This window comes from Schistocerca cancellata, chromosome 1, assembly GCF_023864275.1.
Source record: "Schistocerca cancellata isolate TAMUIC-IGC-003103 chromosome 1, iqSchCanc2.1, whole genome shotgun sequence".
Lineage (NCBI taxonomy): Eukaryota > Metazoa > Arthropoda > Insecta > Orthoptera > Acrididae > Schistocerca > Schistocerca cancellata.
Window position 1 is genome coordinate 898653324 of NC_064626.1, and position 18721 is coordinate 898672044.

The window sequence follows — 18721 nt, forward strand, 5'->3', positions numbered from 1 at the left end:
TTTTCTTCATTTTCACTATCACAGCCCTCTGTTTGACATTACAAATCAACAATTTACGAATAAAATCAGAATTAAACTTTGATAATTTCAGTTTTTCTAGAAACATCATCATCTGTGTTCTGCCCAAACGCAAGTTTTCACGTGTTAACTCTCCATGTTCTCCTGTTTCTGCCATCCTCTTCAGGTCCGTGCAATTTCCACTTCCCTTTATGTCGGCTATCATCTTGTATCTCCTCCCACGAACTAGACCTTCCAGACTGTCTGTTATCAGGCACTCCCCTCGCCGCAGTGTCAATGTTTCTACTCCATGGAGTGCCACACTCCAGCCAAAAACTTGCTAAGTTTTTTCTTCAGACCTTGATCCAGTTTGTCACATAATAATCTCCTCTTTCTATTGGATGCCTCGTTCGCTTTAGCAATGCGAGTTTTCACCTCCTGATGGCATCTCAAGTCTTCAGTAATCGTACTTCCCAGATATTTAAATGTCCTTACTTGGCTAGTAACATCTCGTCCTGTCTTACCATGTGCCGATCTCCTTCCTTTGCCAATCACCATACTCTTTGTTTCTACTGTACTGATTCTCATCTCATATTATACACAAGCATCGTTTAGATCTTTTAGCATTTTATTTACTTTCCGCCACTAATACCGTATCATCAACAAATCGTATACATTCTATCCTTTTTCCACCAATACGCACTATTCCTTTTCCATCTAAGCACTCCGTCGTCAGGCCACAAGTGGCTCGTCGGGAACATCCGACCGCCGTGTCACCCTCAATTGAGGATGCGGATAGGAGGGGCGTGTGTTCAGAACACCGCTCTTCCGGTCGTTATGATGGTTTTCTTTGACCGGAGCCACTACTATACGGTCGAGTAGCTCCTCAATTGGCATCACGAGGCTGAGTGCATCCCGAAAAATGGCAGCAGCGCATGGTAGCCTGGATGGTCACCCAGCCAAGTGGCGGCCACCCCCAGCAGCGCGTAACTTCGGTGATCTCATGGGAGCCGGTGTATCCACTGCGGCAAGGCCGTTGCCCTTTTCCATCTAACTCTTTGCTGTAAATACTGTTTACTTTTAATTAACAAACAGGAGTGTAACTACACTCCTGGAAATGGAAAAAAGAACACATTGACACCGGTGTGTCAGACCCACCATACTTGCTCCGGACACTGCGAGAGGGCTGTACAAGCAATGATCACACGCACGGCACAACGGACACACCAGGAACCGCGGTGTTGGCCGTCGAATGGCGCTAGCTGCGCAGCATTTGTGCACCGCCGCCGTCAGTGTCAGCCAGTTTGCCGTGGCATACGGAGCTCCATCGCAGTCTTTAACACTGGTAGCATGCCGCGACAGCGTGGACGTGAACCGTATGTGCAGTTGACGGACTTTGAGCGAGGGCGTATAGTGGGCATGCGGGAGGCCGGGTGGACGTACCGCCGAATTGCTCAACACGTGGGGCGTGAGGTCTCCACAGTACATCGATGTTGTCGCCAGTGGTCGGCGGAAGGTGCACGTGCCCGTCGACCTGGGACCGGACCGCAGCGACGCACGGATGCACGCCAAGACCGTAGGATCCTACGCAGTGCCGTAGGGGACCGCACCGCCACTTCCCAGCAAATTAGGGACACTGTTGCTCCTGGGGTATCGGCGAGGACCATTCGCAACCGTCTCCATGAAGCTGGGCTACGGTCCCGCACACCGTTAGGCCGTCTTCCGCTCACGCCCCAACATCGTGCAGCCCGCCTCCAGTGGTGTCGCGACAGGCGTGAATGGAGGGACGAATGGAGACGTGTCGTCTTCAGCGATGAGAGTCGCTTCTGCCTTGGTGCCAATGATGCTCGTATGCGTGTTTGGCGCCGTGCGGGTGAGCGCCACAATCAGGACTGCATACGACCGAGGCACACAGGGCCAACACCCGGCATCATGGTGTGGTGAGCGATCTCCTACACTGGCCGTACACCACTGGTGATCGTCGAGGGGACACTGAATAGTGCACGGTACATCCAAACCGTCATCGAACCCATCGTTCTACCATTCCTAGACCGGCAAGGGAACTTGCTGTTCCAACAGGACAATGCACGTCCGCATGTATCCCGTGCCACCCAACGTGCTCTAGAAGGTGTAAGTCAACTACCCTGGCCAGCAAGATCTCCGGATCTGTCCCCCATTGAGCATGTTTGGGACTGGATGAAGCGTCGTCTCACGCGGTCTGCACGTCCAGCACGAACGCTGGTCCAACTGAGGCACCAGGTGGAAATGGCATGGCAAGCCGTTCCACAGGACTACATCCAGCATCTCTACGATCGTCTCCATGGGAGAATAGCAGCCTGCATTGCTGCGAAAGGTGGATATACACTGTACTAGTGCCGACATTGTGCATGCTCTGTTGCCTGTGTCTATGTGCCTGTGGTTCTGTCAGTGTGATCATGTGATGTATCTGACCCCAGGAATGTGTCAATAAATTTTCCCCTTCCTGGGACAATGAATTCACGGTGTTCTTATTTCAATTTCCAGGAGTGTAAGTAGAATAAAAATGTCCATAGGTTACACGACTCTTTATATATAGTAACTCAGTTCCTAGACGGTTCACTGCTTCAGGGGAATCTCGTAAGACATTGATCGTATACGCAAAGAAAGTGATCGTTATGAGGTAACGCCTGGTAATTATACAACACATCTAGCATACAGGTAAAGTGAGTACGAGATAAACCAAACAAAGGTACTAGGAAAACTACCGTTGTTTACGCTTCCTTACGATAGTCTACGGTAGCCTACGGTAGTTTTGCAACTCGAAGAACGGTATATTTCAGTTCTTTAGGACAAAAACGGACAGTATATTTTTAGGCGTGCAAGTTTATTTGGAGGCGCGGAGGTGAAGAGGTTACCTTGCAGCCGTGGATGCGAGCGATCTGTCCGACGAGCGAGCCGACGGCTCCGGCGGCGCCGCTGACGACGACGACGTCGCCGTGCTTGGGGCGGCCCAGCTCGAGCAGGCCGAAGTAGGCGGAGACGCCGGGGCGGCCGAGCGCGCCCAGCGCCAGCGAGTAGGGCGCCGCCCAGTCGGCGGGCAGCAGGCGCGTGGGCGTGGCGCCGGGCCGCGCGGGCGGCCGCCGCGGGTCCAGCACGGTGGCCGAGCGCCAGCCCAGGTCGCCCACCAGGTAGCGCCCCACCGGGAACTCGGCGCACCGGCTCTGCACGACCAGCGCCACCTGCCGGCACAAGCCAAAAAAAGGCTTCAAATGGCTCTGAGCACTATGCGACTTCTGAGATCATCAGTCGCCTAGAACTTAGAACTAATTAATCCGAACTAACCTAAGGACATGACACACATCCATGCCCGAGGCAGGATTCGAACCTGCGACCGTAGCGGTCGCTTGGCTCCAGACTGTAGCGCCTAGAATCGGGCACAAGTCACACGGACACGTCAACACACGCAGCACCGCAGGCTACAGCATTCGAAGAAAACCCTACTTCTTCCAGAACACGGCATACAGAAAAATGTATCAAACCGTAATAGACTGAGCTGACAAAAGTAATGGGATACCTCCAAATATCGTGTCGGTCCTCCTTTTGCCCGGCGTAGTGCAACAACTCGACGTGGCATGGGCGCAACAAATTATTGCAAGTCCCCTGCAGAAATATTGAGCCATCCTGCCTCTACCGTCTTCCATAACTGAGAAAGTGCTGGTCCAGGATTTTCTGTTCAAACTGACTTCTCGGTTGTGTATTATACGGGACGAGGTTCTCCTCACTCGGCTTCGGATAGGCAACAGTCCTATGACGCATGGCTTCCTGCTCATGGGTGAGGACCCTCCAATGTGTGGTGCTTGTGGCGTCCAGGTCACTGTGCGCAACGTTTGTTGGATTGCGTTTTATTTTCTGACCAGCGGGCCGCGGCTGACTTACCAGCGGATCTGCCATCTCTTTTAGAAAACACTCGAGCGAATGTGGTTAAAGTTTTAAAAATCTGTGACTTATCAAATGTTTTTACAAAGATTTTAGGGAGAGGGTCTTAATTTGCCCACTGTATGACACGCTCGCCCATATTTTACGTAAGAGGCCAGCCAACGACACTTCCCTGTGGCATTCTTCCTGCTACGTTTTCGTTCTCCTTACGTTTTACTTTCTTATGTAGCATTTTCCTTCTTTTCCTACTTTCTTTGCGTGTGTGCTTCGTTTTTGCTCAGTCTGTCCACATTCGTTACTTTTAATGTGTGTCAGGGCGGTGATGACCTCGACGTTGAGCGCTCGTAAACCCCAACACACACACTTGTGTATAATAAATGTTCAGTGGGATTCATGTCGGAAGATCTGGGAGGCCAAATGATTTGCAAGATTTGTGCAGAACGTTCTTCAAATCAATCACGAACAATCGTGGCTCGGTGGCATGGTGCATTGTCACCCACAAAAATTTCATCGTTGTTTGGGGCCGTGAAGTCCATGAATAGCTGCAAATAATCTCCGAGTAGCTGAACATCACCATTTCCAGTCAGTAATCGGTTCAATTGGACCAGAGGACCCTGCCCATTCCATACGAACACAACCCACACCGCTATGGAGCCACCACCAGCTTGCACAGTGCCTTGTTGACAATTGGGTCCATGGCTTCGTGGGATCTGCGCCACTCTCGAATCCTACTATCAGCTCCTACCAACTGAAACCGCGAATCATGCGCCCAGGTCACGGTTCCCCAATCGTCTAACGTCCAACTTGTCACTTCCAATTTGTCACTTCCAACTTGTCACGTCCAACTTGTCACGTCCAACTTGTCATGAGCTCAGAAGAGGCGCTGCAGGCCTCGTGCTGTTAGCAAAGACACTCGCTTTGGTCGTCTGCTGCCATAGCCCATTAACGCCAAATTCTACGGCACTGTCTTCACAGAAACGTTCGTCGCACGCCCCATATTGATTTCTGAGATTATTTAAAGCAGTGTTGCTCGTCTATAAGCACCGACAACTCAACGAAAACACCGCCGTTCCCGCTCGTTAAATGAAGGCCGTCAGCCACTGCAAAGTCTGTAGTGAGAGGTAACGCCTCAATTCGGTATTCTCGGCAAATCTTGATACCGTGGATCGTGGAATATTGAATTCCATAGCGATTTCCGAAATGGCATGTCCTATGCGTCTAGTTCCAACTACCATTTCACGTTAATTGCGTCGTGCTGTTATAATCAGGTCGTAAATCTTTTCACGTGAATCGCCTGAGTACAGCCAGCCGTTGTGGCCCAGCGGTTCTAGGCGCTTCAGTCCGGAACTGCGCTGCTCCTACGGTCACAGGTTCGAATTCTGCCTCTGACATGGATGTGTGTGATGTCCTTAAGTTAGTCAGACTTAAGTAGTTCTATGTCCAGGCGATTGATGACAGATGTTAAGTCCTATAGTGCTTAGAGCCATTTGAGCCTGAGTGCAAATGATAGCCTCCGCCAGTGCACTACCCTTTTATACCTTGTGTACGTGATACTGCCACCATCTGCATATGTGCATTTCACTATCCCATGTCTTTTGTCATCTCAGAGTAATTTTTCCAATAGGACAACCTATCAATAATGTTACAGTCAGGCGAATAGCTGGTCCCACACGGGCGGATTTCCGCGACGGGCCAATAAGGCGGACGAGATCAGCGGATATCTTACACGGATTCGGCCCGCCGAAATCAGGCCCGTAGTTTCCCACTGACGTGCAGGCCCTGCCCGTCACGGATTCACTTTCTCAGATCTTCCCAGAGGCCGGGCACCTTCCTGTGTATCACGAATCGGTGGATTTTCGTGACTTGCAAGCGAACTCAGGGCTACGATGCATGATCGACAGGTCAGATGCCTCGAGCGAGGGATTTCAGGAGTTCCGACTACGTTTCGCGTAAAGCACGAGGTCTTTTAGTCTGCTAAGGTCTAATCCGTTGCGAAATGGAAACCACAGAGAAAAAAAAATATTTCATTTGCAACAGTTAGCTATACTTTGCAGCTACTTCTCTACGTAGTCGCAACGCCGACTTAAGTCATTTGTTGTAGTATTGTTCAAATGGTTCAAATGGCTCTGAGCACTATGGGACTCAACATCTTAGGTCATAAGTCCCCTAGAACTAACCTAAGGACATCACACACACCCATGCCCGAGGCAGGATTCGAACCTGCAGTCGTAGCAGTCCCGCGGGTCCGGACTGCAGTGCCAGAACCGCACGGCCACCGCGACCGGCGGTTGTAGCATTGTACCAACTTCCCAATACCCTCGTCATACAAGACATGTTCAGGAAGTAAGTGTACTGTGATTTTTTGTTTTCTGAGGGTTGGCAACATTGAGTGGTAGAGAGGGGGGGGGGGGGCAAGAGAGAGCGATGCTGGAACATGGTTGTATGTAAACTCACGTTCTAGAGTCAAGTTGTGTGGAAGATTTCAGTAAGAAATCCCGACAAGTGCGAGCCGTGTGTTGATGTGCTTCCTAGACGCGAAAGTAATGATACTCACCGAATTTTTTTCGCTAACCAAAACGGTTTACGGTGAACGTGTTATGACGAGAACGAGTCTGTGTAATTGATGTAAGGAGTTTAGTGGAGACAGAACAATTGTTCATGACGAACAGAAGAGTGGGAGACCTTCCATTTTGGCTAATGAATTGGTGTAAAGAATAGAGGAAACTGTTCGTGAAGTTGCCGATTGATTGGATGAAATTTCTGCGATGTTTCCCACAGCCCTCCAAAACTGCCTTACACAAGTAACTCACAGAAACGCTGGGATACCGGAAACTGTGCAAGATGGGTCCCAAAACTGCTGACAGCACCACAAGAAAAATCGTGTCACTAGCTCCCGCAAGTGAATTGGTAGGAAAACATTTTTCTCGATAGTGCCCACGAGCGTCTTGAGCGACTTGAAATGGAAAATCAGAATTTTCTGAGCTGTACTGATTGCACGCCTTAGACAAAAGGACGGTCGTCACAGTGTCGTCACACCAATTCCCCCATCTGTCAAAAAAATCAAACCCACAATTCCGGGCAAAAAAACATGGCCTCTGTGTTTTGGAACTGAAAAGGCACTATTTTTGACGAATTTGTACCTGGGGGGGGGGGGGGGGAGTAGGAGGTGGGATCACCAATAATAATATTTTGAGGACCTAAAGTACTCTCGAAAGCAGCCAAAACATAAGGAGGGGAATGCTGACGAGAGGAAAGTGCTTGTTGTACAACACCGCCCATCCTCTTAGCCACCTAGGCGCTCTTGGGCTCATTTGGTTGGGACTTTTTAATCACACTCTGTATTCCCCTGACTTGGTGCCTCCAAATTATCGTCTTTTCACCTCTCTGAAGGCACACAAAAGTGAAATTATTCAAACGACGAGCAGGAGAAGGAGGAGGTTCTGAAGTGAGGGAAGGAGCTGGGGAGGGCGTCCTTCGAAGAGAGCATGAAGAAGCTTAGGCCACGGCTCATCACATGCAGTGTACAGTATCTTTACTATAGTACCGCGTGTCAGACCGGGGAACGAAGAACGGTGCCTCCAGCATATTTATCAGGTGATGGACTATGTACAGGCCTGAACCTGCCTTGTATCCAACGGTCTTAGTACATGGACCTAGAAGGTTATCGGTTGTTAAGCTTTTACTTATGACGTGAGCACATAGTTGCTTAGACTTATTTTTCTATATACATTCATATACATATGCATTCAAGTTCTAAGGCCTCCGATTTTTTTTTCTAATTAACTACTCACCCGAAATCGATGAAACTGGCGTTACTTCTCGACGTATTCGCCCTGCAGACGTACACATTTTTCACAACGCTGACGCCGTGATTCCATGGCAGCGGCGAAGGCTTCTTTAGGAGTCTGTTTTGACCACTGGAAAATCGCTGGGGCAATAGCAGCACGGCTGGTGAATTTGCGGCCACGGAGAGTGTCTTTCATTGTTGGAAAAAGCCAAAAGTCACTAGGAGCCAGGTCAGGTGAGTAGGGAGCATGAGGAGTCACTTCAGAGTTGTTATCACGAACAAACTGTTGCGTAACGTTAGCTCGATGTGCGGGTGCATTGTCTTGGTGAAACAGCACAAGCGTAGCCCTTCCCGGACGTTTTTGTTGCAGTGCAGGAAGGAATTTGTTCTTCAAAACATTTTCGTAGGATGCACCTATTACCGTAGTGCCCTTTGGAACGCAATGGGTAAGGATTACGCCCTCACTGTCCCAGAACATGGACACCATCATTTTTTCAGCACTGGCGGTTACCCGAAATTGTTTTGGTGGCGGTGAATCTGTGTGCTTCCATTGAGATGACTGGCGCTTTGTTTCTGGATTGAAAAGTCGCATCCACGTCTCATACATTGTCACAACCGACGAAAAGAAAGTCCCATTCATGCTGTCGTTGCGCGTCAACATTGCTTGGCAACATGCCACACGGGCAGCCATTTGGTCGTCTGTCAGCATTCGTGGCACCCACCTGGATGACACTTTTCGCATTTTCAGGTCGTCATGCAGGATTGTGTGCACAGAACCCACAGAAATGCCAACTCTGGAGGCGATCTGTTCAACAGTCATTCGGCGATCCCCCAAAACAATTCTCTCCACTTTCTCGATCCTGTCGTCACACCGGTTTGTGCGAGCCCGAGGTTGTTTCGGTTTGTTGTCACACGATGTTCTGCCTTCATTAAACTGTCGCACCCACGAACGCACTTTCGACCCATCCATAACTCCATCACCACATGTCTCCTTCAACTGTCGATGAATTTCAATTGGTTTCACACCACGCAAATTCAGAAAACGAATGATTGCACGCTGTTCAAGTAAGGAAAACGTCGCCATTTTAAGTATTTAAAACAGTTCTCATTCTCGCCGCTGGCGGCAAAATTCCACCTGCAGTATGGTGCTGCCATCTCTGGGACGTATTGACAATGAACGCGGCCTCATTTTAAAACAGTGCGCATGTTTCTATCTCTTTCCAGTCTGGAGAAAAAAAATCGGAGGCCTTAGAACTTGAATGCACCTCGTGTGACGAGGGAAGTCTGTTTTTGTCGATGCCCTAATCATGACACCCAAGACCCACTTTCTAACACTTGGTCAGTCTGAAGATACCTTGTTAAAGCGAAATGCGCATAATGAATAAATAAAGCAAAAATCAAATCTGCAATCAAGACTGCCGTTTTCAGCTCGTTCTCTAAAAAAAATTGTAAAACAATGTTTGAACATGCCTTTAGAAGGCAGCCACCTATGCTTTACGACAATTCTCTACATTGGTGTGCAGCTCGTGGTCTGTGACAAAATGTTGTCTTCATAGCCAGCGGTTTATGTGGGCAGAGCTGAAACAAAGAGTGAACAGTATGGTGGGTGATCAAACATATCCCACCGAAAACGCTGCAGGAGCGCCTTCATTGCCCCTGCAGAGTGCGGCCGAGAAACGTTATGAAGAAGGAAACACTTGACAGTCATGTTGTGTGGACTGCATGAAATCAGGCGAAAACTCTCAGCACGCCCTCATACTTGGCGGCATACATTATTTATCTCGGCATCTATACGTGTTCACTGTGCGATCAGAAACGGAAACAGTGACATGAGTGTTCGAGGACATACTAGAGACACTGACCAACTCATACATGGAACGTTTTACCCATACTTTCACTATGGTTTCCATTTCGCGACAGATCGGACCTTAATAAACGAATAGCACTCGTACGTTGCACAGTACGTCGTTTTCAAGACATTACTTGATTATAGTATATTTGCGGGTTTTGAAATTAGTTCACCTTGTGGAGAAGAAGTTATTATGGATGATAATAAGAAGAAAATTGTGGCAGTAGACGGCGATTTGTGCAACAAGTACTAATATATATCTCGAAAGAAAAATTCCAAAAAAGGTATCAAAAATTAATTGCCGAAATTGAACGTTTCAGACGTATAGATGTGATACAGAATCGTGAGCATTCGTCTGAGAATCATGACGGTGTAATATGCTAGGAACTAGGTGTTCTTGATCCTTTGTGAAGTATAGTAATTCGTAATATCCATAAAATACTGGCAATAAGACAGTTACAGGTAAAACAATACTGAACACAGTACAACCAACTTTTTATCGTCACCTAGCTTATAGAGTGCATTTCATCCTTTGGCGCTTCTTACAAGAGGCGTACACATTTCTGAGCCCTTTTCTGAAATTACTGCAGGTATTTGAAATTCATCTTTGCCAGTACAAGAAAATGCCTGTTTTTTCATCAAATGTGCTCTGTTTCAGTGAAATAAAACGTCACCAGTGGACCGTAAGTAAACATATTTACAATTTGGCATGCTTTCAAGGGATAAAAAGAGTTTGTTACAGAAGTTATTGATTTTTCGCGACTCAGACTTACCTATGTTACGGGCTTGCCATGCTCTTACGGTCTGATGTTAGTCATATTGTCGGATGACGTTTTAATGCAAGGAAAGTTTTCAATTAGCGTAACATTTTGACGTAAGCCAGCACTGCGGTGTACCTGACTAATTACTTCATATCTATTCTATGTAATTTTATGCCTCCTAGGTTACGGCATTAGTGTTAACTTGTTGATTATTCACTGGTTCAAGTATTATTATTTAAAACTCCTTATGAATTGTGAGACTTGTAACTTGTTTCGGTAATTATTCAAATAGTTCAAATGGCTCTAAGCACTGTGGGACTTAAGATCTGAGGTCATCAGGCCCCTAGACTTAGAACTACTTAAACCTAACTAACCTAAGGACATCACACTCATCCATGACCGAAGCAGCAGCGCGGTTACGGACTGAAACTCCTAGAACCGCTCTGCCACAGCCGCCGGCTGGTAATTATTATTATTATTATTGATTCTGAAAAACTAAGATTTTGCTTACATTGTGCTCTTTTAAAATAATCATCAAAAGAGAATTTGACTTCACAGTTCACTGATTTCGTTGAACAGTAGTGTTAATAATTAGTGATAGCATTGCTAAATTACCATTACCTTCACATCCCCCAGCCACTTCCACTCCACAGCCTATGTTGCCACTGATGCCAATTACTTTGCACCAGGCTGAGCGTGGCTGTGTGTTGTGAACGCATGTAGCTAATGTAGTATTCGATTTGCTTGTTTGCTGTTGCAGTATGTCTGTCGAAAATGTTCTGAAGATGGATTCACTGTGGAAGGATGTATTCTCCTACAACATTGTGGTTCATTGACAGGCCCCTGCTACTACGGTGCCTCAGCTGACAGAACTGCTTCCTCAGTCATTAGGAGAGTCAGTTCAGATTGCTTCTGATGGACAGCAGGATGAAGTTCAGGCAGCAGCTTTTGGAAGTGACTATGAGTCCTTTATTAAATTCCTGGAAGGAAAGTTCCTTCCCAGTCTCAATCTAAGAGGTTGCAAGCCAGGGTAGCACATTATGTTATTCGTCTGAGTGATTCGAAAATTCTGTTTAAGGAAGGGAAGGATAGTAATGTGGTGAGTATCCTCAAGTAAAGGTTGCGTAAGTGGAACTGGCATTAACTGGAACGTCAGCGGTGTCGTACTGATTAATAGAGGAGTCATAAACATAGAACAGGATGGTCAACGTTGACAGTCAGCAAATATCCGTGTGTGAAAGGTAGTTTTCTGCAGCGAGTGGCTAAGGCCATAGCATCACGGGAAACAGAATGGTTCAAATGGCTCTGAGCACTATGGGACTTAACATCTGTGGTCATCAGTCCCCTAGAACTTAGAACTAATTAAACCCAACTAACCTAAGGACATCACACACATCCATGCCCGAGGCAGGATTCGAACCTGCGACCGTAGCAGTCGTGCGGATCACGGGAAACCATTGATGGTTCTCACAGACAAGTCTGCTTCCAAGTAATCCCAGCTATGGAAATGTGGCATTTAACTGACGCGCAGGAACAAAGTGACAAGGAATCCTTTGGGGAGTATATGAACAGATTGAAAAACGTAGCAAGGGCCATGTGTCTGTCGTATACAGAGCAGGAAGTGGCATCGAACATCGTAGAGGGAATTGACCTTCGAAGAGATCGCGGATCATGTTTGCCCTACAACTCAAAAGAGTTTCATGGAGTTGAAAACGTTAGCGCAGAAGGTTGAAGGAATTAGGTACGTTGATAATTACCGGAGGGTCAGAAATTCTACTTACAGCCGAAGAAATTAGTCACTTTACGGACAAAAATTCCGATACATATCGGAAATTTTCCTTTCTATATTAATAAAAACCCGTAACAAATGTTTTATTTGAATACTTCACTTACAACACAAAAAATCTTAAAGCTATTATAAAATCTCCGCAGAGAGCAATGGGTCACAGAAAGAAATATGGTGAGAAATATACTGCTGCATTAAATTCCTGTACAGAAATAAAAGACAGTGTGTGGTGATTTCCCTGTCGTACTTGGAGTCTTCTAAGTTCATTGCTGCGAAGTGAATAGCCTCAGAAGTAGAAAAGAAAAGGAAAGTAAGGGAAACTGATTGGTATTGTGTAATGTATCAGATCACAATAAAATAACATAGGAGAAAAAAATCACAATAAAATAGTACAAGAGAAAAAGTTACCTAAGATTCTCACATTCCACAACAAGTTTGTAACATAGTGCTGAGGGTAAAGGCTAACGGAAATGAATTACATAATTGTAACCATTACGGGCACTTAAAAAATAAATCAATAAAATATTGTACTGTTACGTGGTCCATACAGTAGAAACAAGTGAAAAATGGAAAACGATGACTTCACAAATATTCTTTTCTATTACGGCATGAGATAATTGTCGATATGTGTGGCCATTAATTTAGTACGAAAAATGTTAAATACTCTTCCTACGAAATCTCTAATCGTTATTTGGACGTGCATATATTACTGTATAAGAGAACCGGACGTTGAAGCAGACTGCTGTTTCCCATCGTGAAGAGGGCTTTGCTGGGACTTTTCCGGAGCGGCCGTAGCGTACAGGTGGAGTGAGTCCACTGCGTGAGGGATGCGCCTGTTGCCCCACTGTTTGCCAAACACTCCAGTGCAAATGCCGAAACCTGGTTCCCTCAAGTAAAAGTTCATCGTTTCCACGAAAGGTAACGTTCGCAAAGCACAGAAAAAGCGCTTCTAAAGCAAACACTTTGGAACAGTAAGAATACCTATCCGCGTCCAGAAGTTGAACAGCATATGCTTTGTATACAGTGCAATAAATACAGTGATCATTTTGAATTCAGGACGGTTTAAAAAACAGAAAATACGATGAGAAATTACTCTCATTAGTCTCAATGGACTGCATCTTGGTTAGAAGAATTTCAAAAGGCTGTTGTGGGTGGTTAGCAAAATGGAGCAGTTTCTTGTAGTTTTTGGTATGCAGAAAAGTAGTTTTACAAATACTATCAACAAGAATACAGACCCAGAATGTTTGTAACAAACATCAACAGACATGAATTATTTTTTCTCGATGATCTCGTAATTGGCATTTTGTCCTTAAATTTCTCATACACGACATGAGTATAATATTTCTCATATTTTCGACTTCTCTTTAACGCATGATATTTCGGTTTCAAATTCAGTAATGGGACGGATTCTCAGCAGACACAAAGTAAAAGTGATTTTTCGTCCTCCACCCAAGACAGATGGACTCGTGGGCTCCGTCAAAGATGATTTGCTGCTCCGAAAATCTGGAGTTTACAAAATTCCATGAGAATGCAGCCTTTCTTACACTGGACAAACAACTCGTACTGTCCAAGAAAGATGTACAGAACACCGGAGGTACACACGACTTTTACAACCCAACAAGTCGGCAGTGGCAGAGCACTGTATTGACACTGGTCACAGTATGTTTTACGACAACGTCGAAATTTTGACAACTACATCGTCTTTTTGGGACTCGATAGTGAAGGAGGCAACTGAGATTCGCTTGACGACCAATTTAATTAATAGAGATAGTGGCTTCAACCTTGATAAATCATGGAATCCGGAGTCATAGATGTAACTCGCACATTGTGCACATCTCTGCCGCCGACCTACGTCTCTGGCGCATTTGCATCTAGGACCGCATGCGCAGTTTCGCGGTACACGAGTATAAAGGGACGAACCGAGCACTGGAGCGGCAGTCTTGCAGCTCACTTTGAAGATGGCTGAACGTTATACAGCTGAAATATTAGAAGAAGAAGAAGGAGAATTCTTGCGGCTGCACACCCGAAATTTAATGGAACAATTAAATAACTAATTGTAGATTGTAAACTATTCATATTTCTCTTATAAATGTTAATAATCTGAACTGGAGAGAACTTTATGAATGTATAATGTCAGCAGTAGTAGTCAAGAATTGTCGTTTTTGTTCCGTAACTTGGCGGAGACGCAAGCTGTGATGGGCGCATCGAACTGCTCATTGGCCTGAGGGGAGTGTCCAGCCTGATGGGTTCAAATACCGAGCGGATAGTAGACTTCTTCACTGCAGTGTTTCTGCTAATGAGCCGCCTCCGTGCCTTTTTCACGACAAGAATTAGATGAGAACTGTAAACGTGGCCACTCATTTCATTAATATAGAATAAAATAGCATCTTAAAGGCTAATTGAAAAACTATTTCTGTAGTCTTTTCGGCCCGAATTATGGTTCCAAAAATCCTGTTAAGTCAGATCGTTTTATTTATTATCATCAACACAATTGATTGTAGCCATACAACATCGTTGGTCTATCTGTCAAATAAGTTGTCACATAACTATTGCTTTAAAGAAAAGGAAGACAACCTGAAAATCATATCGAATAGCCAGTCATATCTAAAACACTAATGGAGTGCAATTAAAACAAAGAGACAGCGACAGAACCACCATAACTTACGGATGTCAGACCCACATGACATAACCTCAGGATGTCTATTTGCCGAAATACGCCTACTGTAACGAATAAAACGATCTGACTTAGCAGCGTTCATGGAATCGTAATTACTAAAACTTTTGTTCAAGTACCGTGATTTACCTGTTACAACAACCGATAAAGATGCTAGATAAACATATCTGATTGTTAAATTCGTGGGTAAAACTTAAAAAATTGCTGAAAACATTATGTGGTGGACTGCACTGAGAAGCAATTGCAACAAGCAACTCCAGAAATGCACTGTACCTGCTCATTACCAAAATATATGTATTAAAATTATTTTTAATAGCTAAGTGAGTGTGACTATGAGCGAAAAGTAAACTAATGTGTGAGTGAACGTAATTTTCATTATTTTGGCAATTAGATTTCTTGAAGCTGGTGTTCAGATCGCAGATACTTTGAAAGCCTTACTTGGATGTACGGCGTTGTGACTATCGTTGACATTAAAATTACGTGTGTTGTGTATCCTCGCCTGTAAACGTTTTATTCGTGATATTCTTGGTGATTTAGTGTTATTTCAGCGGGGGGGGAGGGGGAGGCGGAGAGGGGGGGGGGAGCTGAGGACTTCAAAAATGGATCAAATGGCTCTGAGCACTATGGGACTTAACATCTATGGTCATCAGTCCCCTAGAACTACTTAAACCTAACTAACCTAAGGACAGCACACAACACCCAGTCATCACGAGGCAGAGAAAATCCCTGACCCCGCCGGGAATCGAACCCGGGAACCCGGGCGTGGGAAGCGAGAACGCTACCGCACGACCACGAGATGCGGACAGCTGAAGACTACATTTATATTGGTTCAAATGGCTCTGAGCACTATGGGACTTAACTGCTGAGGTCATCAGTCCCCTAGAACTTAGAACTACTTAAACCTAACCAACCTAAGGACATCATACACATCCATGCCCGAGGCAGGATTCGAACGTGCGACCGTAGTGGTTGCGCTGTTCCAGACTGAAGCGCCTAGAACCGCTCGGCCACTTCGGCCGGCTACATTTATATTGTTTTAGTTAATTCTACCTGCTATCAGTTCGACTGCCAATAGAGACCGTAGGCTTTTTGAGCGGTAGGATTAAAAATGTGTCTCACTGTTGTGCGGAAATGCGTTATTTTAACGCAATATTTTTAACGCGTATTTTATTTTTAATTTTTAACGCTTTATTTTAACGCGTCAGTTGTGACGACGGCCCCCTATATGCTTACTCCACTTCTGTTTCGAGTAATCGTTTTAGAGTTGCTTTCTTTGTTACAGATACTGTTCGTATGCCATAGTCGTAAAGTAACATTTAGTGCTGCCAGTATAAGAATATATGAATGTACCCAAAGGAGCTGTTCTGTAGTATATTGATACACACTGAGAGAACTGGTAACTAAATATTTTGAAATGCAGCATTAGCACTAGATGTTTAAGAGAAACGACCACATCTCCCCTCATTGCCGCTCTGCACGAAGACTGAGCTGTCATTCTTTGTTCTAGAATCTTACTCACTCGATCGGAAGCACGAATGGGAGACTAGAGCTTGTCATGACTGAGATACACCCCTTACTAAGAGGGTAATGTTCAGCACGTCCGTATCTTTCCATGAGCTACACGCGCCTCCTGGAGGAGAGTAAACCAAGGAAACCACAGGAAGTTGAGTCTTCGATGGCTGGGTTCGGGGGTGACGATCCAGGGGATCCTGAGCAGATAGAAGCAGGCACTGCTGCCAGTCAACCGTAAGCGCCATGCATGCTTCAGAGACGATCGTGAGGTGTGATGGTAGAATGTTGTGTGTCGCAGAGAGCAGTAGTATTGGCTTGACCTCTTGGATAGCGTAGTTAGTACAAATCTCTATAAACAAAGAAGAAAGAAAGTTAAACCATTGACCTCGAGATGTGCCACGTGAGGATGATGTGGATGGTTGAGGAGAAACAGTCATTATCTGATTACGTACGGGGCCACTGCAGCATACCAAGTGAATTAGACTTGCTCAGATTACACTGAGCTCTGCCTCGATCGAGCTTTGTTTCCCTGGCTACTCGTGGGATAAAAATGGATCACAATTCTTCGGGATCAAAAACCATCCAGTTCGCTAAGTGAACCATTGACTGAAACTAGCTTCCAGCTAACCAAAAAGTGCTGGACAGGCTTATCTTCCAGACTAGCAAAAAAAATTATATTTGCTAGCAATAACATAGTAGTTCTGTATCACAATTGTAATCAAAAAGGTAGAACATTAATCAATATGTCATCTTTCTACATACAGCAGGCCTTAGAATCTATTACTGCCGACTTAAAGTCTCTATAATGGCGCTAAAAAATTCTTTGTTTATTCTACATCTACATCTATTCTGCACGTGAGAAGCTACCTTCACCCGATTCTTGTTGTAAGTGACGTCAAAATGATGTATTTGTAAAATTCGCCACGCGCATGAAACTCAATAGCAGGTCGAGAACGTTGGAGACACCATAATTGATTTCGTTATTGTCGCATTATTAGTTACCGTATTATAAGTTGCGCACTATAAGAGTATGTCACTTCAAAGCACGGGCGCACAAAAATCACTCTAGGTATGGTTAGTTACAATGTTCCTAGTGGTCCTGCCCTCCGACAATTTTGAAGTCCCGCTACCTACCGTGACGGCGCTCTAAGGCAAAGTCACGCCCCCAAACAGCTGTTTACGCAGCCTGCGGAGTGCAGCGTGTAGAGACGAAGTCTTCTCTCTCGTGACACCGAGCATGGCGGAACGAGGCTATGGGCTGCACCCGGCTGTGTGTTAAATTTTCCTCGTTTTGTTGCTGAGGCGCTCAGTCACGGATGAAATGAAATATCGTTCGCCTGGTGCAGGTCTTTCGAGTTGACGCCACTTCGGCGACCTGCGCGTCGATGGGGATGAAATGATGATGATTAGGACAACACAACACCCAGTCCCTGAGCGGAGAAAATCTCTGACCCAGCCGGGAATCGAACCCGGGACCTTAGGATTGACATTCCGTCACGCTGACCATTCAGCTACCGGGGCCGGACAGTCACGGATGAAGAAGTTGTATGACGCAGCAACTCCAAGTGCATAAGGTTTAGTGTTCTTACGGGAGCGGAAGTATTTTGAGTATTTTCCTCAGTGTTTTGCTTCTTTGGTTACTAAGTGGCGATTTGTTAGAGTTCGTACACTCTACACTAAGTGATCTACATCTACATACGTACTGCGCAAGCCGCCTGATGGTGCGTGGTGGAGCGCACCTTCTACCACCACATTTTCTTTCCTGTTCCACTCGCAAATAGAGCGATGGGAAAACGACTGTCTGTATGCCTCCGTAGAACCTAACCTTATCTTCGTGGTCCTTACGCGAGATGTACGTTGGCGGCAGTAGAATCGTTTTGCAGTCAGCCTCAAATGCCGGCTCTCTAAATTTGGCAATAGTGCTCTTTCCCTCCAGTGATTCCCATTTGATTTCCCGAAGCATCTCCTAATATTTGAGTGTTGTTCGAATCTACCGGTAACCAGTCTCGCAGCCCGCCTCTGAACTGCTTCGATGTCTTCCTTTAATCAGAACCGAACGAGTTGGCGCAGTGGTTAGTGCACTGGACTCGCATTCGGGATGACGACGGTTCAAACCGGCGTCCAGCCATCCTGGTTTAGGTTATCCGTGATTTCCCTACATCGCTTCAGGCATTTGCTGGGATGGTTCCTTTGAAAAGGCACCGCCGACTTCCTTCCCCATCTGTCCCTAATCCTATGGCACCGATGACCTTGCTGTTTGGTCCCTCCCTCCAAATCGAACAACCAACCTTTAATCAGACCCTACGGTACTCAACAACGTGTCGCCCTAGTGTCTTATTTGCGATCTGCGTTACAGATGAACCACACTTTCTTAAAATTCACCCAATAAACCGAAGTCGACCATTCACCTTCCCTACTACAACCTTTACATGCTTATTCC

The 18721-nt window shown here is 45.8% G+C and overlaps 1 protein-coding gene across 1 annotated transcript in view; it reads right to left on the minus strand.

Annotated features, from left to right (window-relative positions):
* Window positions 1-18721, minus strand: part of LOC126162606 (prostaglandin reductase 1-like) — a 104464-nt gene that overhangs the window by 31641 nt on the left and 54102 nt on the right. The window contains exon 2 of the mRNA XM_049919219.1: window positions 2892-3215. Coding sequence (XP_049775176.1) covers window positions 2892-3215 — 324 coding nt within the window. The remainder of the gene's footprint in view (window positions 1-2891; window positions 3216-18721) is intronic.